We start from the raw sequence: 25,709 nt of genomic DNA on the forward strand, positions 1-25,709 counted from the left end.
GACATAATCCACAAAATCGTATAGTAATTTATTTCATGCAAATTGCTATTAAGTGATTATGCTAATTTATGCATAATTAGTTTGAGAAATCATACTTTTTCATCTCCCTAATAAAGCTCCAAATGTTTTAATTATTGGTGTAAAAACTCTTTGTGGTGTTCTTGGCAAGTGTACAGGAAAAAATGCGATGTCAGATAAATTTCCCATGTTTTATATATTTTTTTTGCAATTTCTTATGTGTTTCTATGTTTTTTAGCCCTTTTGTTTTTCATTTTTTTAAAATGAAATTTGTTTGGGACTCTTCTGAGATTATAAACACCATAAAATGAATAAATTTTAGACCAGCAAAACTTAAAGTAATCGTACATTTATGATATTTGGCTGAAAACACAATTTGCTTTGACTTTGTACATGAAATCACGTTTTTGAGCAATTTTTGGTCTGACATGCACTTGCATAATTTCGGAACTGCATACCCGGGTGACGTAAAACTGGTCTCAAATGTTGCGCAAGACTCGAAAGTAAAGAGTCAGCGAGCGGCGCGGTCAAAAAAATTCTCGCGGCGAAAATGTTGCGCGAATCGTTGGAGGGGGGGGGGGGGGTTGGCTCAAACCCCCTCGGCCTAGATAGGGTTAAGTTACCCCACTAAATGATATGTATAAACCTCTTGTCTTATTATTGATTCTACTGTCAACAGTGCCATAAATCTAGATTCATTTTTGCTGCATAAACTCTTACCGTAGATGTACTTACAATTTCTTATGTCTATACACATTACCGAGTAACCTAATATATGTAACCAAGCCCAAATTAAATCATCAAATTTTCATTTTTATCCTTTTCCGTATCATTACAAAAAAATCTTCATAAAATCATCTTACATCTTAACTTCAAAATAAGATACAATTTAAAACTTACAGCATTGATCTGGCATGGATTACCGTGAATATTCGGGGATTCGGGCATACTGGAAATTACCCTCGAAGCAGATTAATCAGAATCCAAAGAGAAACGCCCTCAAGGGCAAACGTTTTCCCCGCTTCGACGTCACCAAACATCGAATCTATGACAAGGTAATTAAAACACGTTCTGTTCGTAACAACCCCCTAGTTTATCAATTACCCGGGATAAAGTTGCATGGGCGTCTCCTGGTTGGCTGCACCCATTAGTCCAAGGAAAAAATAGGTTTGACCTCAAATAAATTGCAACATACTTTGTTTCACCGTGATGCAATTTTATTAAGTCTCCAATATGACACGCTAACAGTCCAGGAAAACCCAAGTTGTGGAAAGACGTCTTCATGGTCTTATTTGCATAAAACCAAAATGATAAACAGGCCTTTCTTGTATAAACATTGCAACGAATTTATTTCGAAACAGTGCATTTTCCATACTTAAAGACCAGAAAAAATCCAACTGGTAGTTATATCGTCTAATTTACATAAATGCTAGATGGCTGCCATTGTGAGAATTTTTCATGATTGATTGTAGTAGAAGGCTACTCACTAGTCTGATCATATCACTGAAATAATGATGAAATCATTAAACTTTCACCATTGTTATATATTGTCATAATATCCAATTCAAAATTGAAATGTAAGTCAGATATGACCTCTGCAGGGGCCGCGGAAGCGGGGGGGGGGGCTGGGGGCTTTACCCCCACTTTTTTTCAGAACCGTGTACAAAAATGTAAAAATTAACATATGATTGTGATTTTTGGCATGGTCAGCCCCCCACTTTGAAAGCAGTTCCGCGCAGGGTGACCAGATTTCACAAAATGAAATACGGGACAATCGACAAAAAAGATCAACAAAGAAGGCTACAGTGTTTCACCTGTGGAAGGGAGGGTGATCGAAGAATGAAGGAGAGAAAGAAAAGAGATGAATTGAGAAGAAAGAAAAAAAAATTACGGGGAAAATGAAGGGAAAAAATAAATAAAAGAAAGTTAGAATAAAAGGATGAAAGAAAGAATAAAAGAGCGAAAAAAGTTTCTGTCATTCTTTAAATTGAATACAGAAAGAAAGGAAAAGATAGGAATTGAAGAAGAATACATGTGTGAAAGACAAAATAAAGGAGAGAAAAAAAGAAATTAAGAAAAAGGAGGAAAGAAAACATGAAGGAAAAAACATGTTTCCTTAATTCTTTGAAAGAAACAAAGAAAGAAGGAAAACAGTGAGGAGGGAAGGAAGGAATTAAGGGGCTAGGAGGAGAAAGAATAAGGAAAAGAAATAGAAGGAAAAATGAAATAAAGAATAAAAGAAAAGAGGAAAGAGATCGAGGGAGAAAGAATGAAGTGAGGAGGGAATGAAAACAATGGAAGAAGAGAAAGAATTAAAAGGGAGAGGGAGTTTAAAGAAAGAAAGAATGAAAAATAAAAAAAGGAAATTTGATAAAGAGAGGTAAAAACAGGGGGAAAGAAAGAAAAAATAAACACAGAGACAGAGAAAAGATCAGGAAAGGCAAATAGGAAATCAAGATAGATGGAACAAACGGGCAAGCAGGAAGGGTAGAAGAATGAAGAAAGAAGAATAGAAAAGAAGGAAAGAGAAAGTTCAGAATTAAAGCAAAAAAAAAATCCAAGCATCTAACAAAAAATCATAATGAAATTTGGTGTTTTTCAAATATATTTTTAAGACTAAAAAAAAAAGTTTTAGAAATGAATAAAATTTCAAAGTGATTTTTTATGTAAAAATTAGATGAAACCAGGCGCACCGGAACACTTTAATTTTTTTTTTTGGGGGGGGGGCAAAATCCCGAAGGGGGCACAATATTTTTGACAGTGTGATATGACCTTTCTCATCTTCATTTGCAAACGTCCATAAGAAAAGCTGGGATGAACCAGAGAACATAGCTGCCATCTCGATGTGATTAGTAACAGGTATTGGGAAGAAGTTTTTGAATCTAAAATACATAAGTGCTATATCATATGAGCTGAAATAGTATCAGACAAAACGCCTTCCAATCATGCCAATGAAAAGGAATAGAGGAAAATACGGGGCTGTGAAAATATCTTAAGATTTTTCTTCATAGTAGAGCAGTACTGTAACGCTTATTTGTTTTCTTTTATATTCTTTATTTATATGTTTATTCATATCTCGGATGATATGAGTCCGGTCAAGAAAACACTTTCACAAATGATTTTATTTTTTTTCATGTCTAAACATTATCTCAAGTTGCTTTCGAGTGGGATTCACCATTTTCACAAATTATGAATTATAATCCTCTACACGTGATTATTCTCTGTGTAATTTTCTGATAACATGTCTATATTGAGCTGAAATGACCTTGGTATTCCCGACCTTTCGTTTGAGGACGCGGACGCTTATTTACAACGGTAGTTGACTTTGGAAGGGACTTTTTGGGCCCGTCATCATGGTCGTAAAACTCAGTCCTGCAATGCAAATTGTGTGACATGAGATTTTTTTTCGTTTCGCATCTGCGACGGAAACATTCAATATGCGTTTCGTGTGCAAAATTCTGGTTGCTACTATGGTAACAGCGATTTATCCGATTGAGGACGACTTTCCAAAGCCACATTTGACTCCTCCTAGAGCTCGAGAGGCCGCCCGGGGGGCCCACTTCCATTGATTAGTGGATACCAGTAGCGACCACCCGTAAAAGGGGACAGAGTGGGCAGGTACGTTACGTATATAGGCCTATGTATCGTTATAAGGGTGTCAAAACGAATGCTGAAATAAGGGATATATTCAATACTTGTAGGGTTTCACAAGCCAAATACTTGTTAAGAGATGCATTTTCATAATCTGGAAAAGAATTGCTTCCCTTGTTTAGCATGTTTAGGGTACTTTTCGATACCCCATGGTCGTGCCTGGTATCCACTCATCAATGGAAGTGGTCCCCCCGGAATTTGAATCTAATCCCCATTTCTGGGGAATGTAAAACGTAATGCCCCTCACATCGTGTGCGAGAGGCATATCGTTTGTGTATAAGGAGTAAACAAAAGAAACAAAGAAACAAAAGGAAACGAGTTCAAAGGTATCGCATATGATGTGTACATATCAACGCGTGCGAAATGTTCGGCTGGAGAGGTTGATCTTATCCATGAAATCAATTGCCAGTGATCCACCAATAATCCACATTAAATATAATATCGATTCGATGGACTGTAATGATCTATATTTAAGCCTTCATTCAGTAAGTTTTTCCTCACTCAATATGTTCTCGATTTGTTTGAAAAACCACTTTCTTCTCCATGTCATAAATCTATTTTAGGTCCTGCATTTTGAATATCTCCAGCCATCTGTCGTAATATACATGCATGTATGCGGTACGGGTGTCGCGAAAAGGGATTTTGCACACGAAAAGCAGATTTGTAGGGCCTTTAACACCCCTGTTACACAAAGCTTAGCATTGATCGTAGAGCAGTTTTCTACGTTTGATTCTATTGACTGTAATGCATAATCAATCTTAAAAATCAAGTGTATGATTAAGCGTTAACTTTTGTGTGAGGGGACCCTAATACTAGCGTCCGTGATGATTGCGAAAGGTCCCAATTTTCTTTAGGGCACTGACTTGCTAGCACTGTAATTGAAACAAGTTTCTCGAGATGTTATGGTTTCTGGGCTTGACAGCTATGACATAGATATGTCCGAGTATGTGTTCACGCGCGTTTGTGATATCGGGTCCGGTCTGAGCGTTTCTGGGCGACCGCGCGTTTGTCAGACGACACAGCCAGCATCATAGAGTTATAAACCTAATCATTGGTCGACCACTATCAATTTGCCATTCGCTTTTAGTCTGAAATGTATTCTTTGAAAGGTTAAACGTTATCACACTGTAATAAGATGGAAAAGGGGCTTATCAAAGAGGCTTACAATGATAATGTATTTGCCCCGTCAGGGACAATTTTTTTGTCACTTTTGACAATGGAAATGACAATTTTCAGTCAGAAAAGTGCCTTCGTTTGCTTTTGTCCCTAAATAATAATCATTTTTCTACTTTCAGGGGGGCACATTAAAAAAAATTATTTGGGGGGGCAAGTGCCCCCCCCCCGCTTCTGGCGCCCTTGGATGAAACATTGCTGCATCATACACAACAAGACTCAAAACGAAAGCTGAAACAACTTGATCGATCTAGTAATGAAAACTCATTAAGAACTTGTTCCTCCGATCTGCACATCTCCAAATCAGTAATCTGAGAACCCATAATATCATTATACAAATTTCCCGCCGATTTTGTGATTATTTTGGCATGTTTGCAGAAAATATGCTTAGATCCTACATGCCTATAGCAAGCAGGCTGCCACACACTGGCAGGAGGCCAGTTCGTTTGCGATGTTTAGCAAGAAAATCACCGCAGAACTTGCATAAGTTTATTTATCGATTTTATTATTGTCTCTGCTTCATCATCTGTTGGTTACTTTGATGAAAATTCGTCACTTTTAAATATATTTTGTTTAATATTCTGAAATACGGGACAAATAGGCGTCCCGGGAAGGGTTTGTCGGGACGCCGGGACAAAGAAGCAAAATACGGGACAATCCTGGGAAATACGGGACGTCTGGTCACCCTGGTTCCGCGGCCACTGCTCTGTCGAACTCTAAAGACAATGACTTAAAGGATCATTGACCTCAATATATACATACAAATTTATGTTTTGCATTATTACTTCGTTAGGAACATGGTAAGGTTAAGTTGTATTCAAAGTTGTGACTTTGAACTCCTTGGGCTTCAAAGTCACTTTTTCATCGGTACTCGGTTTTGTTCGGTACTCGGTAACTCATGCCCGCCTTCCTGCTCACTTCTCCCTTTCTCGTTTTCTTCCCGTTTTCTTCCCTACTTCTCTTCTCTATTCCTAGCCCTTCTTATCTTTGTATTGTACTTTGTGTATTGTATATATTTTATTTGTCCACAGGCGTATCCCGCCCTAGGGACCGACGCCTTCCTCTGTACACATAAGTTGTTTATATTTATATTCTTTATGGAAATTGATTTCATGTGAATTCTTGTTAACAAAAATGAGTAATTCTGTAAAATGGAGGAAAATAAATGTTTATTTGTATTGAATTGAATTCAAAGGTCAATGGATTTAAAACATGAAATTATTCTCTGCTACAGAGTATGCGGGTACTGTCTTCGAAAGATCTCCTCAGTCAAAGGAAATATAACCAATCTCTAAACAATAGTTGCAGGTCAATCACAAGTTATATTAGGCCAACAAAATATGTGAACAGCCTGTATGTCCTGTCAGGTATTGACGACCTTTTTTAAAAAATTGATTTTTCATGATTTTGTTTAACAAATCACTTATAAACAATACAATTAATTTGAAAATAAAAATAAGAAATAAAAAAGCAGCATACACATCATTAGTTTACATAAGAAAAAGTACAGCTTATCAACAGAATAAGTGATAAACATGTAGTAAAAGCAGTCACTCGACACTTCTAAGTATTCCTCATCCCCTGTAGTATAGTAAAGGCAAGAATGTAAATAACAGGTAATCAGGTGATTCACCTATTAGATATTAACAAATTTCCATCCTCAGAAGGCATATTAATATATTCTTCACTTACAAAAATTAAAAGTGAATATCTTACAACTTAAATCTCCATTTCCGAAAATGGCTCGTAAGTTTATTTTCCTTGGCAATACGATATTCAATATCCTTGTTAGAGGTCAAATATGCTTTATAGCAATCAAAATTTGGTGGTTTATTCTGAAATTAACAAATATAAATATAATTGAAGCAAAATAAACAAACGTGTAAGGAATGTATCATCAGTATAACCGAACATCTTTTCAAATTTTGAAACATTCTGTTAATTAGGCCTTTTGGTCTCATTAATAATAGCTTTCATAACTTTATCCCAAATGGGTTTCACAACAGGACATTCAATTAAAAGGTGTAAATAGGTTTCCGGGTCACTGTTACAAAATAAACAATTAGGGGAGTCCTTCCTTTTAATTTCATACAGGAAATCATTCAAACCTATTGCTTTATGAAATAACTTGAAATAAAATAGCGCACACGTGTCATTATAGTGGACTTACAAGTTATTTACATGAACTTTCTCCCAATTAAGCCCAACTGTGTTATCATTCCCATACGTTTTTCTGCAACACATGGTTCAAATAGAATACGATATGCATATTTGAGTTCTCAAAAGTGTGGCTCTGATTTCATGAAAAATTCTGGTGGGGTTAAATCAGAGATAACTAAACTGGCTCTGGGCAAGACGTAACGCGTTACATCTATAACGTTAGTTTGATCCATTCGGATCTTGCTGAAATGCTGGTGGGGCCGGTCTCCCGGAGCCGCCCGGGCTGCAAGCATTGGCGGCGGAAGCCAATAAATTTAGGGGAATTTAGGACAAGCGCCCCAAAAATTTTTGACAAGCAAAAAAAAAAAAAAAAAAAAAGGTCATCAACCGAAATTTTAGGGGGGGGGGACAACACACGTTTCAGGGGGGGCCACATGAAATTTAGGGGGGACGCAGGAAAAAAATTGACAAGCAAAAAAAAAAAGAAGATTATCAATAAAAAATTTAGGGGGGGGACCGTCCCCCCACCTAAAATTTAGGGGGAGACACGTCCCCCCGTCCCCCCCGCTTCCGCCGCCTATGGCTGCAAGTCAATCGCAAACTTCTCTGCTGCACGAATAGCTATTTTTATTCTGAAGTCCAAGGTAGTCTACATCAATGAATGCAGCAAAGGCTTGTTCTAGCTCTTTACTTGAAAGTAGTTTACTGGCTCTCTCCCTTGGTAAGACGTGCATGTAGCATATATTTGCTGGTGGTAAATCGTCATTTTCGCTGTCAAAACACGACGGAGACTACGGCATCTTATCCGCCATCATAGATTCTGTATTCTGTAACCAAAACACCTCTTTTTATTCGGCCATTGCTGCTCTAAATTTTGACCAAATTTCATGTTTTTGGTTTCTTTGTAAAGAAGAAGAATCATTGTTTTAGGTCATGTGTTTGGATTTATAAAATAATAATGAAATATAGGGTAAACTTTTGATCTAAATCAAGAATTTTTTTTTCATGCAACAAAATTTGTTGCTTTCACACTTGATTTCTGTTTGAGCACAGATGATTTTAAGATCATGATAGAGTTGAAGATCTAAGCTTTGATATGATATAATTTTTATAAGAAGATGTAAATATTTTAGATGGGTCAGCAGCCAGCTTTTCATAGGACAAGTACATTTAGTAGCTCAAAAGAAAGAATACTGCGCTCTGATTGTTCACAGAGACCACACACCCACGCAAATTCCAATGTTCCCCACACTGAACATCTACAAGGTCACACTCACCATGTGGTAATCTCTTCAAACTACCCGCGCCTGTTGTTTTGAAAACATTATTCAGCCAATAAGAACTCTGGATTTTATGTTACTCAGAAATTTCAGAAATCTCGTCTTGCATCTTGATGGAAAAAGCTGGCTGCTGACCCATCTAAAAGATGCCAAATGTCAAGAGTGACATTGTAAGAAAGTATAGAATTTGAGCTTTCTGATGATATAAATAGTGTTTGTGCCTAAAACGCAAAATGTTGCACAATTTGCAAATGAAAACAGAGGAAGAAAATTTTGTATGATGCATCTTTTCAGGTAAAACATTAACTTATTTATCGAAATATTACATTCAAAAGAAATATAAAAAAAGTAACATTTACTCTTTCCCATGGTACAAAGAATAATGAATATTACTCAAGGAAAAGTGGTTAAATTCTTTGAGAAAGAAAGTCTAACAATTCACGAGATTTTGCAGGGACATGAATTCAGCCACGAGAGGACTTGGATAAATCTTGCTCATTAACATAGGGGCTTGCCGACTGACTGATACGTATAGCGTGTACAGCGAATTAAAAAAAAAAACGCGAACGAGGTTACATGCATTGTACACGCTTGCACGCGTTCGCAGAAGTCCTTAAAGGGGAAGTTCACCCTGAAGAAAACTTTCTTGTAAAAATAGCAGAAAAAATAGTAAAAAATATTGGTGAAGGTTTGAGGAAAATCCGTTAAAGAGTCAGAAAGTTATTAGAGTTCAAAGTTTTGGATTTGTGACGTCATAAACGAGCAGCTGATCCATGTGTGATATAAAATGCATAAATTTCAAATTTTGTATGGTTCCTGATGACTTGATTTTGTTTTCTTTTCATGATCGGGTGTGAAACGATTTGTCTATTGATATACAAAAGTTACAGTGAAAACCATTTTCAATTTTCTGAGAAAATGACATTTCATTTATTTTTTACCATTCGCTATGTAGGAATGCTGTTCGCATATGACGTAAAAAATCAAATAATAGAATTTCTAATAACTATTTAGTTATTTGATTAATTTTTCTCAAACCTTCGGCAATATTTTTCAGTAATTTTTCTGCTATTTTTACAATAAACTTTCTGTCAGGGTGAACTTCCCCTTTAACACCCGGTGTGAATGGCGGAATTTCCAGTCGAATCAATGGTACGATTTCGCATATTAGTATTTTAATTTTGTGTTTAGGAGCAGAATTTAGCAATGGCAACATGCTGCATGTATTCACACATAATATTTTACATATTATCATGTCCAAGTACCGTGGTTGCGTTTGGCGCACCACGGAAGTGAAAAACTAGAGACATTTTCCTTGTCAACCCCACAGTCTCATTAGCCCACCTAATGAATATTCATGACGATGTGCATATAACTGCTTTCACGAAATATTGTTAATTTAAAATTCAATAACTTCGTTATTTGTTATCCGATTTTGATGAAACTTTCAGCATTTTGCTCTGTTAATTATACTCTATTTATTTAGATATACATATTCAGCCCTGACCATCCCCTTAAGTGATCTCCAGGGGCCCGTTTCTCAACACCGTCATAAGTCAAACTTTTTGACTAAATCGGAAATAGTGATCTACTTGTCCGCTAACCGTTTCACGAAGTCCTCTTTGCCAAGATCGGGTACAACAACGTCACTAAATATTTATGACACCTCCAGAGCTGTCATAACTTCTTTCTTAGTGACCTGGTAGCATCACGTGGGTAGACCATGACATGCAAAAGTTCCTAGAAATTAGAAAATTATAATCTTACGTATTTCAATCATAGAGGTTGAAATTACATTACAAAGCAAGTGGGATAATGCTATGATTCAATGATAATTGCAATACTAAGAAACTATAAAAACTGTTAGTAAAACTTCTAAAAAACATTTATTTTGAAAAAAGTAAAATAATTTAATCGATAAAGATTCTACCACGTCAGGCCATCCATAAATGGACTCGTACTTGTCGTTTTCAGAACCCTATAACATTTGGATAAATTTTATCTCTAATTTATGCATAGAATTTATCAAATCGTATGATTCTGTATCAAAGATTTAAAAACTTTATGGTAAACTATATTTTGATTATTTTGGAATCATAAAAGACTGTATAATTATCATCATTTAACAAAGGAAACCGTTATGGTTTACTTTCGTAAACTATTAAAATTGGATATCCCGGGGGACCCATCTCAACGTCCACTTGTGAGTTTTTAGTCATGAAATGAATGATTCATAATTCAATTTTCTCAGCAATTGAATGCTCCAGTCTTCATGGTCTAAGTATGTATAATGCATAATTAACCTGTGCTATTATTTTTGAAAATATTTTTTGAAAGAAGGTATTTCCCAATTCATCACAATATTTGCAATTTTGTCATCATTTTTCTTTTTGAAAATTATGCTATTTGGTGACTAAGGCTACGTGTCGTCTGCTCTTTTTACCGATAATATCGATATCAAGGTATTCTAGTTAGGAAGCCTTTCGAGAAACAGGTTTAGTAAGATTGGAACTAACTTCGTGGTTGGTGGATAAAGCTATATCACTAACTTGTCCAGGTGTTGAGAAACGGGCCCCAGAAAGATTCCATCTAATTCATGAATCATTTTTAATTCATTCCTTTAGACCTGTACGTATGTCCTGCGGTAAGAAAACCCACCAATGGCCAGTTGAAAGATATTGCACATGATCTTGGATTTCACTATGAAGACGAAGACATTCAGGTTTGATGAACAGATATTTTGATATTATTTATTAAATAGCTTTTCTATAGGACAGCGCATATAAAATACAATAAAATAAAATATAGAAAAAATAAAAAGAATGACCAATAAGGCCTACATAACATGAGAACGAAAAGAGAACCGCCAATCAAATAGGATTCAAACAGAAAATGTTGATATAAATGTATTCTGAGAATTGAGAAATGCGCGTTTCGCAAATGAATTAATTGTTTATTGATATGCTTAAATTCAAACATTGCTTAAAAAGAAATTTGTGCAAATGAGTGAGGGTATGTTTTTGTATATTTGCGTATGCTCTTATGGTTTCAAATTTGCTTCCCTATGAAATTCCGGATCCGCCCCTGCCAAAAACTCCCTCAGATAAACACACATATATATACCTCGTGCACAAACATATCAATGTTCACGTAACATAAGATATAAAGTTCTTTCACGTGTCTGTATTGATAAACCACGTACAATAATCTTTTTTTTAATTCAGCGGATTTTCTCCGCCGGCCATTCTCCCACACCGTTCAATAAAATATTGTACTTTATAGATTTTGGCAAATCATTACAATGAACTCTAAAATTTTCTCTGCAAATGAATATCCGAACAATTTCCGATCAATAAATTGTTATGAATTCATCAAAGAAATAAATAAATTAATAGTTTCGTTCACTTCATCTCCCATTTATGCCAGATTTTATGTTGTACTATCAACTATGTTACCATGAATATTGTTTTAATGATCACTTCTCTTGCATGTGTGCGTTTCAAGAAACTTTTTTATATTGTTTTTATTTTACTGTTTCTACTCATTTGTTTCATCTCTGTTGTCATAACTATGTGACAACTCTTATTTTATAATTGTTTCTTTGTTTTAAATGATGCTATGTTGATGTCCATTATTTTTAAAATATTTTTATTTTGTTCTCATATTAATTTCTCTTTAATGAAATAAAACTGGACGTGAATACTGGATTAAATTGAAATTCATGTCTTCCATTTTTATGTTTGATAATTTTAGAACTACAAAGAGATAATCGGAGAAAGTATCGAAAGTATAAACAATGCAGAGCGGTTGATGGAGCCAAGATTACCAACCAAATATCCCAGACTGCCTGGATACAGACCAAACCAACAAGAAAATCCTTATAATGCATGGTATGATCATAATGGTTCTAAACGTTAGGGGGGTAATACTATGTGTGTATTCGAGGTCTTTATTTCATAAGAGAGGTTATACGGTGTTTGATTACCTTGGGTATAAGCTTTCGCTGTATTTCATAAATTCCACTTTATCTATTAAGTATATCATGTATATCAGTCTTTCGATTTGTTGTCAATTCAGAACATGAGTACATTTATTTCTAACACCTTGATTCGGCTCTTAATTAAAGCATACCCATTTAATTTTACAAGGAATAAAAACACACAAACATACGCAAATGAATGCTGGTAATATGTGTCAAAATAATGGACAAGGACCGTTGCCCCCCTCAATCCGATGCTATACTCCCTTACCACTTACAGGTACTGGAAATGCGAGATCCAGGGATCTAGATGTGGTAAATTGGCAGGAAAACGGATAGCAATCAAGGATAATGTAGCAGTAGCAGGGGTTCCGATGATGAATGGATGCTTCGCGCTTGAAGGATACACACCGGACTTTGATGCAACGGTTGTCAATAGAATTCTGGAAGAAGGTACAAAATATATTATCGTCTCGACACCTATTATAATTTTAATTGGTTGACTCTTAACAAGTTTAAGATGGGTCAATGTATGGTTTGACCACTGACTGTCCGTTCAACTAGTTTTTTGACTTTAAAAACCATGGATTACACATCGAAAGTACATCTCTCGGGCCAATATGAAGTGGGCTATGTCTGCTTTAAGTATTAGAAGCCATTTCAGAATCAATTTTTTGAAGCAATCGTGGATTTTTGGATATACCAGACCCCTGACTTTCCTTGTAACTTGGTAACCATGGTATAGACACAAAATCAAACTACTGGATATTGAGCAATCTACATAGTTTTTTCAGTAGTTAAAACAATATCATACTCCATTTTTGGAAGCCATCTTGGATTTTCGAACATACTGGACCACTCAAAGGTGTGTGTGTGTGTGTGGGGGGGGGACACAATTGCGTTTTCCATTGTTCTTTTATACATACACACATACTCTCACACATATATAATGAATATAAATAAATATAGGACAGTCACTTCTTAGCTTTAGGTTTACAAAAGAACATGTACATTTATATATAATTATAATGTATAATTTTTTTATGACAATTTCATGTATTATGTCCTGAAAATTTCTGACCTAAAACTGGACATTCTATGAACGTTTTGTAACCATGAACATTGTAGGTATATAACTATACAATTAATGTTAGCGCGAAGCGCGAGCGGAAACAAAATTGAGAATTCAGACCAAAAAACGGGACACTCTATTCATGTTTTTCAAATCAAGAAAAGGATGGGGCATTGGGTATTAAAAAAAAAATGTGAGCGCGGAGCGCGAGCAGAAAATTTTTGATAAACGTTCTGATCTAAACGTTTTAATAATAAAAAAGCTGCACGAATCTGAATAAACATGCATGCTCGTGTATAGATCTACAGCTAAAATCTGGACATTCTAAAAATGCATTTTTTATTTTAAAAAATTAACGTTGGGGGGGGGGGGGGTGGGGAGCTGCCTGGAAAATAACATACAATACACAGCACCCCTAAGGAAAATATTGCGGATACTTTAGCACCCCAGCACCCCTGCGTCCCAGGGCCATGGTTGAAAACCATTTGTTGTCATTTGTTCCAGGTAATGGTATTTTTGGTCTTATATTGACCCGTCTATTTATTCAACTAAAATAATATGAATAAAGAAGTGTCACGATATAGGACCTAGCAATTAACCTGTAACATTGTATATTGGCAACCAGGCACATTATATGTACCAGGCTATAACTGGATCACTGAGCAATGATCATGAACACTCGTGATGGGGGGGGGGGGTGAGGAATACTAGTTTCTAATAATACTAATTTCTAATACTAATTTTCATCTTAAATTGCAATAGGGCTTGTATAGGAGAAGAAAACTGCTTCGACAACTCAACACTTGAATTAACAAATGCAAGTACAAGTCTAATGATGATTCCTTTTTTATACCCCCAAGAGTAAGACATATGAAATTAATGTCATATATCAGAGAAGAACTCTTATAATAGTTCACATTACTTTCTTCTCATCCCCTCTAATTGCCTAATTGGATGTACGATATTTTGCAATGGAGTGGTCTATCTTTCATGTCTTTGTTTCTACTGTATAAATATGTGGATTTTCTTGGATGTGATCTGTATTTTTAGTGAATGGTGTCAATAAGTAAATCTTCAAACTAAAGGAAACTTGACATCACCTTTTTCTTGTTTCGTTGAATTCTCACCACCAGGGGGATTTATTGCCGGCAAGACAACCTGTGAAAATCTGTGTTTATCTGGGAGCAGTTACACAGCAGCTAAAGGACCAGTATTTAACCCTCATGATACCACAATATCATGTGGAGGATCAAGCTCTGGCAGTGCTGTTGCAGTATGTCTCCATCTATTGATACCTATAAAAATTCAATCATGTAGTAAATATTTTGCTAACTTCAGAAATTCACCTTAAATAGTGAAATCTACAAAATAAAATGTAAAGCCATCCACACTGGAAAAACAGGAAATTCACCCATTAAATAAAATACCCGAGCGCAGTAAATATTGATACCAGCGTTTCCTTTGTATCTGAATCGGTATATCAGGTAGGTTTAAGGCCCCTTTCACAATTGGTGGCGCGACTACTTCCAACCGTTGCGATTGTGCGCAACATTTACGTATTGTGACCAAAATGATCGCAAACGGTCGCAGGGGTGGATCAAGCTTTCGCCAATAACGGGGGGGGGGGGGGGCGATTTTTTTTGTACCCATATTTTCCCCGATCGGCCGCTCAAAGTTTATTTTTATTTGTTTCTTTGAAGGGTTAGTCAAAACAATCACTTTTTAGCTTTATTCTCACAAAACATACAAAAATATTGTTATATAAAGCCCTAATTGAACAGTACAAGGGCGAGCTAATTTTTTACGGAAATTTCATGTATTTTGTCGTAAAAATTGAACAGCAATGATTGTGATCCTGAGCAAACTGTGTATGTAACTAAATAATTACTGCGAATCTCTAGCAGAAAGTTTTGATATAGTACGTTCTGGCCTGAAGGAAAACAGACCGTAAGAACTGTTTGCAGTTACCCATAACATTTTAGATATTCTGATATCAAACTGGATAATTCAGGCACGTTTTGAATAATGAAAAAACTGTGTTTTTTAGATTTAGACCTAGAATCTGCATTCTAGATTCATTTATTTTATTATGAAAATCAATAAAGCGCAAGCGCGAGCTTAACAAATTTGAAGGCGTTCTGAAGAGGGTAATTTTAAGAACTATTTCAAGCATCGTAGGAAAATTGTGAAGTGGATATTGATCGTACTTGAATGATACGAGCGCGAAGCGCGAGCCGATTTAAAAAAATATATTATTTAGACCAAGCACCCGGGGAAATTGTAAGGACATTTTGTCATCATATGAAAATGACTATATACTTCTTCCTAATCGCGAGATGAAACTTGTCGATATCGATATTCCAGTCTGAAAATAAGGAAAATTTCATTATTAGGAATTCGTGAACCTTATTTTTCAATCTGATTAATGAGAGATCGAAATCTGCTAATATTAAAGGAAACCAAAACCCAACACGAGAAGCAATCTTATTGGAAAGAGTAAAATGAGAGGAACAATTTAAAAAAAGTTTCATCAAAATCGGTTATGAAATAAGCAAATTATGGGAGTTTGAAAACTGTTGTACTTTCTATGGGGATCCTCATTGGCAAACGTGCTTCAAAATGGCTGATTTTGTGGACAACTCTCCATTTGTTTTGTACACAAATTTTTAGATTTTCCACATTATCTTTCAAATTGCATCTTGCCTCCTTCTGAGCACAACATTTGTCATGGGGATATATATACTTCACACCACATATGTCAAGGTCAGAAGGAGATAATGTGAAAGATGTAAAATGATGGGGAAAGTCTGAAAATTTGTGTACAAAACAAATGGAGAGTTGTCCACAAAATCAGCCATTTTGAAGCACGTTTGCAAATTTGAGGATCCCCATAGAAAGTACAAGACTTTTAAACGTCCATAACTTGCTTATTTCATAACTGATTTTGATGAAACTTTTTTTTTTAATTGTTCCTCTCATTTTACTCTTTCCAATAAGATTGCTTCTCTTCTTGGGTTTTTGCCTGAAAACGGGACATTTTCAGCATTTTTAAATACTGTTTTACAGCCTACTTATGCACATATGATAATCCTATGCAGAGCAAATCAGCCGTTGATGGAGTGCAGGAGACACGTGCGCAGGAATGTTTTGATGCGCGCAGGTGCGGTAGCGTGGTTTACCTACATTTTGTGAACTAACAGAATGCGGTGCCACTGCAAGTAGGTCTGGGATCGGACCGGCCGTTACGAGGCTGTAAATAAAACATGGGTATAATAGCTCATTCGTACTCTTCTTTCTGTTTTTTTTTAGCGTTTCTATCAAGTTAAAAGGACATTTTTTGTTGCCAAAAATACGGGGTTGGGCGGGGCCGGCTCGCCCCCATCCCTTGGATACCCAAAAGTCGAGTCCCCTACTTGGTGATTAAATAATATATTTCCTAATTGATAAACGTTGAATGATTATCTACATACAAATATAGAAAAAACTGAATGGCGCAATAAATGAGAAAATGTTAGCATCAGTGGCATTGGCGGCGATTGGGGGAGGGGACGGAAGGGTTTTCGAATTTTGTACAGCAGCCTATGGGGGAAGGGCCGTCTCACCCCTCCACCCCCTCGATGGACCATAAATCTTAAGAAATCACCGAGTATAGTCAGTGTCGATTGACGGCTAATGGTGCGTCTCATATTAAAAAACGTCGACAACGCTTCGACGTCGACTGAATTTTGACATACTTGAGCTTTCCGACACTGCACTCACGAGAGTAAAATCAAACGATGATAAAACCGAAAGATCGATTATGATATATTGACCCCTAGCTATGTGCTAACTGTCCTTTGCATCCACATTGATTCATGATAAGACGATCATAGTTTATTCATTACAAAATTTGTCGGTAATCATGCAGTCTTATTTTCTGCCGTACAACTTAACATGCTTAAAGCTTGTGTATAGTTTTGGTAAATCCACCAAAATGCACCTATCACTATTCCAATTCATTGCTAGCTAATATGAATGGATATGCCCTATAACAGTTATGATGTGGAGGAGGATATGAAATGAAAATGTGTTTTACAGGATAAATTTTGCGATTTTACATGGAAATTTACCTTGATCGGGTCACCCGATCAAATTAAAATATCTGTGTGTTTTTGTCTTTCAATTAAATCCTATTCCAAATCATGGATTGGGCTGAAACTTTCAAGATATGTTCTTTGTCTGTAACTTTTGGATATCTAATCACTAAATTTATAAGATAAATGCTTGAATGCCCATTTTTAAATTTAAAACAAGCATCGCTGAGAGAGGGCGCTATATATCCAATATTTGAATATTTGAAATTTTCTCAGAGAAGTGCAGTTGGAAAAATATCTAACGGTCTCTACGCTTCAGTAAGACTGTCATATTAGATGATATTCGATTATCAATCACATTATTGACCCTTTACCAAAGCTATACACAGGCTTTAAAGGAATGCTCCGGGCTGAAATATTTATATCACAGAGCCGAATGCTGGAAATTTCACCAAACTCTGATAATAAATAGCGAGGTTATTGAATTTCAAAGTTAAAAACAATATTTTGTGAAAACGGTCACGTGCACGTCGTTATGAATGTTCATCAGGTGGGCTGATGATATCACATCCCCACCTTCCATTTTCTTATGTTATTACATGAAATCTTAATTGTTTCATTATTTCATACATGTGTGAATGATATGTCTCGCTTATAATTAAATAAGTTGCAGCAATAAATATCTAATGCACTTAACCAGTAAACCTCATTTCCTATAATAAAACACCAAAGAACAAGTGGGGATATGACATCAAAAATTTGCTCAATGAATATTCATGAAGACAAGACGTTTTCACCGGAATAAGGCAAAACTTTAAAATATCATAACTTTGTTATTCCTTGCCGATTATATGATCATATTTTCAGTGTTTTTTTGTCTGATTTTTTAAAAAATCTGTTCAAATCATATAATTCTTAGCCTGGAGTATTCCTTTAACGGTACCTATGAAATGTAAATTTTCAGCATCACAAAATCAATATATCGTAAACCTGGAAAGCAAACCCGCGTGTGCTGATGTAAAGAAGAAATACTATTTCTCCCTACATAGGTTTTAGTTGGTGACGTTGATATGGCCATTGGAAGTGACCAAGGTGGATCTGTTCGTCTTCCCGCAGCTTGGACTGGTATTGTTGGTTTGAAGCCAACATATGGACTAGTCCCTTATACTGGGGCTTGGTCTCTTGAGCCTTCCGTTGACCATCTTGGACCCATGGCGAGAACTGTTCGGGACTGTGCTACGCTCCTTGAGGTTTGTTTTATTACCATTACAAATTGACCGCAACCAAATGAAATGCTAAGTGCAACTGTGAGTCGTTTCTGAGAGCAACAAAGGTTGCATTTTCGTTTTTTTCTTAAATTAACATAAGAAATAAATACTCATCATATTTTCTTTCTTTTAGCCTTACACCCCTTCCATTTTCTTACCCCCCCCTGATTTATATCAGCCCTATAGGAAAAAAGAAGGTTTCCTCGTGCGTTTGGTTCTGACTTCCGTCTCTTAGGTTTAAGTCACAACTCACAACTCCGACCGATTAGTAGCCTGCTCAGGCGCCGCTGGAATAAAGGCATCGCCGAACGATTTTTGTTGAAGTCGAGCGGGCTGTAAAAAATCTTAGCGGTGGTCGAGCAGTGACCGGTCGATTACCCATTGATCAAGGCCAAATCTGGATCAAATCGGGGAACTTATCTGATCCAACGAGTTCAATTTTCGACCTAAATCGTTCGACGGCGACCGCTCGATTACGTCGGCGCCCGGACGGCGACCAACCGGGCGCCGAGCGTATTTCGGGCGGCGAGTGAAAAGTGAACAGGCGCCGCCAGAATTTTAACTCATCGCTAAATCTTGAGCGGCCACCGAGCGATGCCCCAAAAACCTGGTGGTGCCCGGACGGCCGTCGGTCGGTGCCCGGGCGAAATTGGCTAAAAACTCGCCGCCCGGTCGCCGAGCATGCTAAATCTTGGAGCTGTAACCTTAACCTTGAGAGCGTGGGTTCGAATTATATTGCTTTACTGCTTTCAACTCAGATGATGCAAAGGGAAACCTTGCATGGGTTTATTCCATGAAACGCAGGTAACAGCTAATTAAGACATGATAATCATTCTGCGTAGTAGAGTGCTTACAGACTAATAAATTCAGTGCGAGATGTGGTGATAAGGAAAATTACTTTTAAATTCCGATTTGACTTTGGCTGCTCATGATTTATCTCCATTTGAAATACAATTTCAGGTGATCGCCGGATACGACAACGGTAACGACCATAGACAGTGCAAACACATACAAGTCCATGAGTATGTCAAAGAGGTAGGAGTAGACTAACAATAATTATTATCAGAATTATTTTTAATGCGAATTTGATATGAAAAGAAAATACAATGAAATTATAAATTCAATCATGGCCGAAACCATAAAAAACACTTATTACTCATTTAAAAAGTGAGCCTATCATGGGTATTGAGACTACTAAGTCTTAAAAGTATTAATGAGATACCAAAAAATTGACGAGATGTTATGTGCATAAATTTAAGGTTGTTGGTGAATCGGACAGAAGCGCATTTTTTATGAATTCATAGGTGACCTTTTTAACATTTCTTTGTATGAAATATAAGTTATGGTCATTTTATTAGTAATGTAAACATATAGATTTGCAAATATTGATGTCTCCCTTTCAGGTATTCAAATCAAGGTCATGATGCATTTCAGTACCCTTGGAAAATTTTGCTGGCTGGCTTCGCTCGCTCGACACTTGCAATTTTGTGCCCGTTATTATTGTTTTTTAAACTCACCAGGCTACGTCTGCATATAGCGTCGCGCTAATGATCGCACACAGTCATTAAAAAGAAAAGTCTGTTCATATTATGATAACGAAGAATTTTTTTGGCACTTGCCCCCATGGCCACCTAACCCCAGTATAAAGTTTGTTTTTAATTCTAATTTTGCGATATTTTTTTCTTGCTTGCTTATATTTAGCTTGAAGGTTCTAATATATCTGGTATATCTATTGGTATATTAGAAGAAGGACTTAGTAACCCTAAAGCAGATCCCGGACTCTGTGGTGTCGTTGAAAGTGTTGTCAACCAGTTATCATCTTTAGGAGCTTCTATAAAGAGAATATCAATCCCCCTTCATTCGAAAGGTAAAGAGTATTGAAGGGCTTGTCTGGTAGATAAGCAATCCGGTTTGTCGGTGAAGGGCATGTGGTTCACAGTGTGAATATATCTCACACTTGCAGTTACACTCTAAAAATATTGGGGTAGAAGTGCTCCATGAGGATTGTTAAATGCCCAACCAACATTCGGCATTTCTTTTGGATATCTTTATTTATCTAGTGTGATGAAAACTTTGCCCATTCTAAAGTAATTGCTGCTTGTTTTTAACCTTACTGGACAATATGCCTTCCACGTTGGGTAAAATACTGCCCAAATTTGGTTGGACACATAATTACCCTCGTGGCGGTAAAGGTTTTACTAAACATTTTCTACAGTGTACCTTCTAATCTGGCGACAAACTTCTCCCTCTTAAAGCCTATCTTGGCTATAAAATGAAAATGTGTTTTATTGGATAAATAATATTGACTGATTTTAAACTTGAACTCTTACCCCAATTGTCCTTTTAAGTTAAAACAGCAACAACAACAACAACAGCAACTACTCACTTGTCCTTCAATCACTTCATTCTCTAATTCATCAAAGCCAAGAAAATAAGCATGTAATCGACAATCACGCTCATAATATCAACGGAGACAGTAAAGAATCTTGGTGCACAACCTACGTGACCAACTCAATCCCTCTATCTTTCAGTATACGTGTGCATGCAGTAGATCCTATGCGTGCATCCGGGGCGGGGGGGGGGGGGCACTTGCTCCTCTACCCCCCTCCCCGGTTCCGTTGACCCTGTTTTAGGGGGAAAACAAACTTTGATTGTGAAAAGTAATTAAATGTATAAAACAACATGTGGAATAGCAGTAATAATGAAATGGTAATGATTTCAATGTGCAAACGTTTAGAAATAGCAGAGATTGAAATAAAAAAAATAATTAAATAACATCACTATATATTCATCAATAACTGCGATTATCTTCATATTTTGACAAAAATTGAATTCAAACACTAAACACCAATATCAGTGGATGAATTGAGCTGTTTGTGATTGATATATTCATGAATGAGATTGCGATAGAATATTATTTAAATTGCAAAGAAATTCGATTGATGTCAGTTATTTGATCATGATGGGAATTAATTCCAATTTTTCATAACGTATTCTACAACCATGAAACAATAAAACAATTTATAGATGTTTTATTGAATCGTATATACAGTATAATCGAATACAAATACTCAAAATATACATCATAATAAACAGACAATGCCTTATTGGTGATCACTATTCATTAATCAGCTTAAGTACAGTTCCGGACACTGGTACTCTAAACCTTTGTCTTAAATCTTATTCGCGGTACCTTCGCTTTCCCTCAGAGTCCCATAGCCGGATCCAATTTAGGGAGCAGTTGGAAAGAGATGGTTGAATCGATTTGTGTAATCAAGGTTCGTTGCAAAGTTGCCAAAGTATTTGCAAAGTCTTCGCAAAGTTTTCTGCCTTTAACGCCCTATACAACTTTAAGGCACATTTGGTCAACTGCAAAATGTGCAATTTACTGAAATGTGCCTTGACACTCTTTGCTCCTCACATCCCATGTATTACTTCACCCTCATTCATTTGCCAGCCACCATTTATGAAGTTATTAAGCATTTTAGTCAGGTCCTTGAAATATCAACGGTATTCCCCCCCTTATCTTACAAGTCTTGATCTTCAGGAAGATGTCGCGATATATTGACATGATTGGGAATTAAAAGGGTGTTACATTGAATGATGCCTATTGGATGTTCTGATCTTTTCACAGATAATGCGAATCATTATTGATAATGATTATAACATTATTGTTGTCATTAGCTTTATAACTATTATTATTATTTCATTATCATTACTTTATTTCTAATCCATTTCTGCATAGCAGAAGTGAAAACGTGGTGCTGTTTGTAGCATTAATTTGATGAGTATAAACACAGATTGCTGGTTCAAGAATAAAGTTTATTTCAGTACAATTATCCTCTTAGAAATAAACATATTGTTCATTATTTTAAAAATACTAGATCAAATTAAATGAAACTGATAAGAGATTATCATTTGATAACACAGAATATATGAAATTAATAACAAGTTTTCTAGTGGCGTAGCTAGGATTTTTTTCCCGGGGGGGCACTGGGGGGTCCTTGCTTTTTCAGGGGTCACCGGGAATTTTTCCGGTGTGTGTGTATGTGTCCACAAGGGCGGATCCGACTTTCGCCAATAGGGGACGGGGCCCAAAATTATCTTCACCTTTATCAGTCACTTCTTAGTTTTATTCTTATAAAACAACATAAACCTAAAATAATCTCATAAGCCTTATAAAAAGTGCGAGCGCGAAGCGCGAGCGATTTTGTTTTTACTTTAATTTATTTTTTCCTGAAAATTTATTTTTCTGGGCAATGTTATGTGTGATCCTGAACAAGATTCGTATGTACCCCCAAGCGCGAACAGAATTTTTTATCAACTGTTCTAGCATTATCAAAAAGGGACCTGTTAAGGACTGCTTACAGTTACCCACGAAGACGGCATATATTTCAATAATGCAAGCGCGAAGCGCGAACAAATTTTTTGACATTCCGACCTAAAAAAATGGTCATTCTAAGCACTTTTTGTATTAATTAATGGGATAGGTATGTAACTAAACAATTGATGCGAGCGCGAAGCGCGAGAGGAAGAAAATTGAGATCTTAGACCTAAAAGCGGGACACTCTATTCATATTTTATAAGTCATAAATAGGATACAGTCAATTGGGTATCATTAATAATGCGATCATAAAGCATGGGCAGACAATTATTGATATTCTGATGTGAAACTGGATAATTTAAGTACATTTTAAATAAAGAACATGCAGGCTATTGCGCATGTTTTATATTTAGACCTAAAATCTGGGCATTCTGAATACATTTGTTTAATGGAACATTATGGAATACACGTAGACAATATGAACTTGGCAAATCAAACAATGTGACCACGCAGCGTGAACTTAAAATGCTGATATGTAGACCATAAAACGGACATTCTACAGAGCACTTAAATTTGTAAATGAAAAAAAAAATAATGAAAGCTCGATGTCCGAGCTAGAATATGTTTTGCATATTGACTTCAAAACTTGCTCCAAATCAGCCTATTGAGCAAGATATAAATCCCATCGACCAGGCAATTATGGGGCGAAGCGCCAGCAAAAATTTTATATAGTAAAACATGAAAAGATTTTTTTTTTAATTGCAAGTCTTCCCCTCACATTATTTCATTCACTCGTCTTCCTTCTCTTATTTTCCTCTTCTTTTTTCTTCTGTCTTTCTTCTTCTTTTCCTTTTTCTTTCTTCTTTCTCCCTCTTTTTTTGTTTTGCTCTGCCAATTTTTTCTTGGGGGGCACACCAAATCTCAGGGGAGGGCACGTGCCCCCCAGGCCCCCCCCGTAGCTACGCCACTGCAAGTTTCTCAATCTCAATCAAAGTCAAAGGTCAACAAACTCAGTGCATGTGTTGTCCCATTTGTGAAAAATGATTTATCTTGACTGTTTCCAAAGTCAGCCATTATACTGTTATTTCTTGCCCCCCCCATTTTAGGGGTGGAGAGGGGCATCTCAGAAATGAATTAGCGATGTAACAATTTTTTTTGTTTCTGGACCTGATTTTTCCCGTTTAAAGCCAGTGCCATAGCTGCTGGTAGGATTAGTCTGCTGAGCAATCCTAGTCTGCAGGCAAACACCCTGATTGAAACCTCGATCAACAAGTGGGAAGACCCACTTGTGGATCAAAGTTTCAACAAGTGTCTGTGTGTGCGGACAACATCTAGGGGACAATGTTCTCTTGTCATGTTATTATATATACTGGCAGGTTCTCACATAAAACAGTTTGAAAGAAAATTGACAAATAGTGTCATGCAAAGTTTTATTTGTTGAATTGAAAATGCAAAGTTTTATATGTTGAATTGAAAAGCTTCATTTTGTACACAATGCTCCATCATGTTACTGGATACATGTACTATAATGTATTTACATGTATGTACAGTAGTTTGATGAATATTTTATAACCTGGGCAATTTAAAGAATGAGAATAGTTTGAATACAAATGGAAAGTATAATATTTGAGGATATAAATTTATAATTTTGTATTTTCATACAGAATTTATCACTTTTTGTGAAAAAATGAAAAATCCGAAAAATTCACAGCAGCTGAAAATTCTTAAAACATTCCATGGAAATTAAAAAAAAAAATCCGAAAAGTTTCTAGCCCTTTGCAACCCTAGGTACTCAGGATATATCATGTAGACGCTTTAGAACTATTTTAAGGTCAAGTCTACCCCAGAAAATTGTTGAATTGAATCGATAGATAAAAACGAACTTAACGAAAAAATGAAAAAATGAAATGGAAACGGTACTTTAATTTTGCCACTAAACATTTGGGTGGAGATTTGTTATTTTCATGTGACTATATACCAGGTTTATTGAAAGTAACAGCTTCCAAATTTTACATGGACTTATTAGAAGAGTGGGTAAATATAAGACATACTAGAAGTACAGAGTTTGGGAAAGTGGTGATTTTTAATAATAAGCTTGTTCGATATAAAGGGAGTTGTATATTTGATAAGATTCTATACGATAAAGGGGTTTATAGACTGCATCATATTTTGGACAATAACGGTAAACTAAAATGTGATACACATTTTCTTAATTTGAATTTAGATGCAAATGATGTTGAAAAGATTAAGCATATTTATGCCTGTTTACCTGTTAGTTGGAAGAACAATAGTGAAATGAATGCAAAGCATAACTCTGGAATCGATTTCAATTTGGGTAAGAAAATGACTAATTTGATGTTTTTAAAATCAAAAGAAATATACGAACAGCTGTTATATAAAAATGAAATTAAACCTTCCATTTTTGACAGAATTAGAACGAATTATGATCTTACCAATAAGGAAATAGAAAGTATATTTTTAAGACTAAGATATTGCACACTGAATAGTCGATTAAGGGAGTTCCAGTATAAACTCTTGCATAATATTTTATACACTAACCACCACCTTCTCCGTTTTGGTCTTATTTCGACCAATTTATGCTCATTTTGTGAAAGGGAAGAAGAAACATATGAACATCTATTTTATACTTGTGAATTTTCAAAATCACTTTGGGATCTATGTGCAAGAAGTTTAAATTTTGAAATAGATAA

The 25,709-nt window shown here is 36.0% G+C and overlaps 1 protein-coding gene across 5 annotated transcripts in view; it reads left to right on the forward strand.

Moving 5' to 3' along the window:
• Positions 1–25,709, forward strand: part of LOC121410073 (amidase-like) — a 57,753-nt gene that overhangs the window by 23,931 nt on the left and 8,113 nt on the right. For 4 of the 5 annotated variants that reach the window (XM_041601930.1, XM_041601928.1, XM_041601926.1 and 1 more), the window contains 7 exons: positions 10,907–11,004; positions 12,036–12,172; positions 12,542–12,714; positions 14,467–14,606; positions 18,456–18,656; positions 19,635–19,709; positions 20,376–20,541. In XM_041601930.1, the coding sequence (XP_041457864.1) occupies positions 10,907–11,004; positions 12,036–12,172; positions 12,542–12,714; positions 14,467–14,606; positions 18,456–18,656; positions 19,635–19,709; positions 20,376–20,541 (990 nt within the window). Of the gene's footprint in view, positions 1–7,642; positions 7,724–10,906; positions 11,005–12,035; positions 12,173–12,541; positions 12,715–14,466; positions 14,607–18,455; positions 18,657–19,634; positions 19,710–20,375; positions 20,542–25,709 lie in introns of those variants that run through there. The other variant, XM_041601931.1, reaches the window with a different exon arrangement.

The sequence above is a fragment of the Lytechinus variegatus genome, chromosome 3, assembly GCF_018143015.1.
Source record: "Lytechinus variegatus isolate NC3 chromosome 3, Lvar_3.0, whole genome shotgun sequence".
Classification (NCBI taxonomy): domain Eukaryota; kingdom Metazoa; phylum Echinodermata; class Echinoidea; order Temnopleuroida; family Toxopneustidae; genus Lytechinus; species Lytechinus variegatus.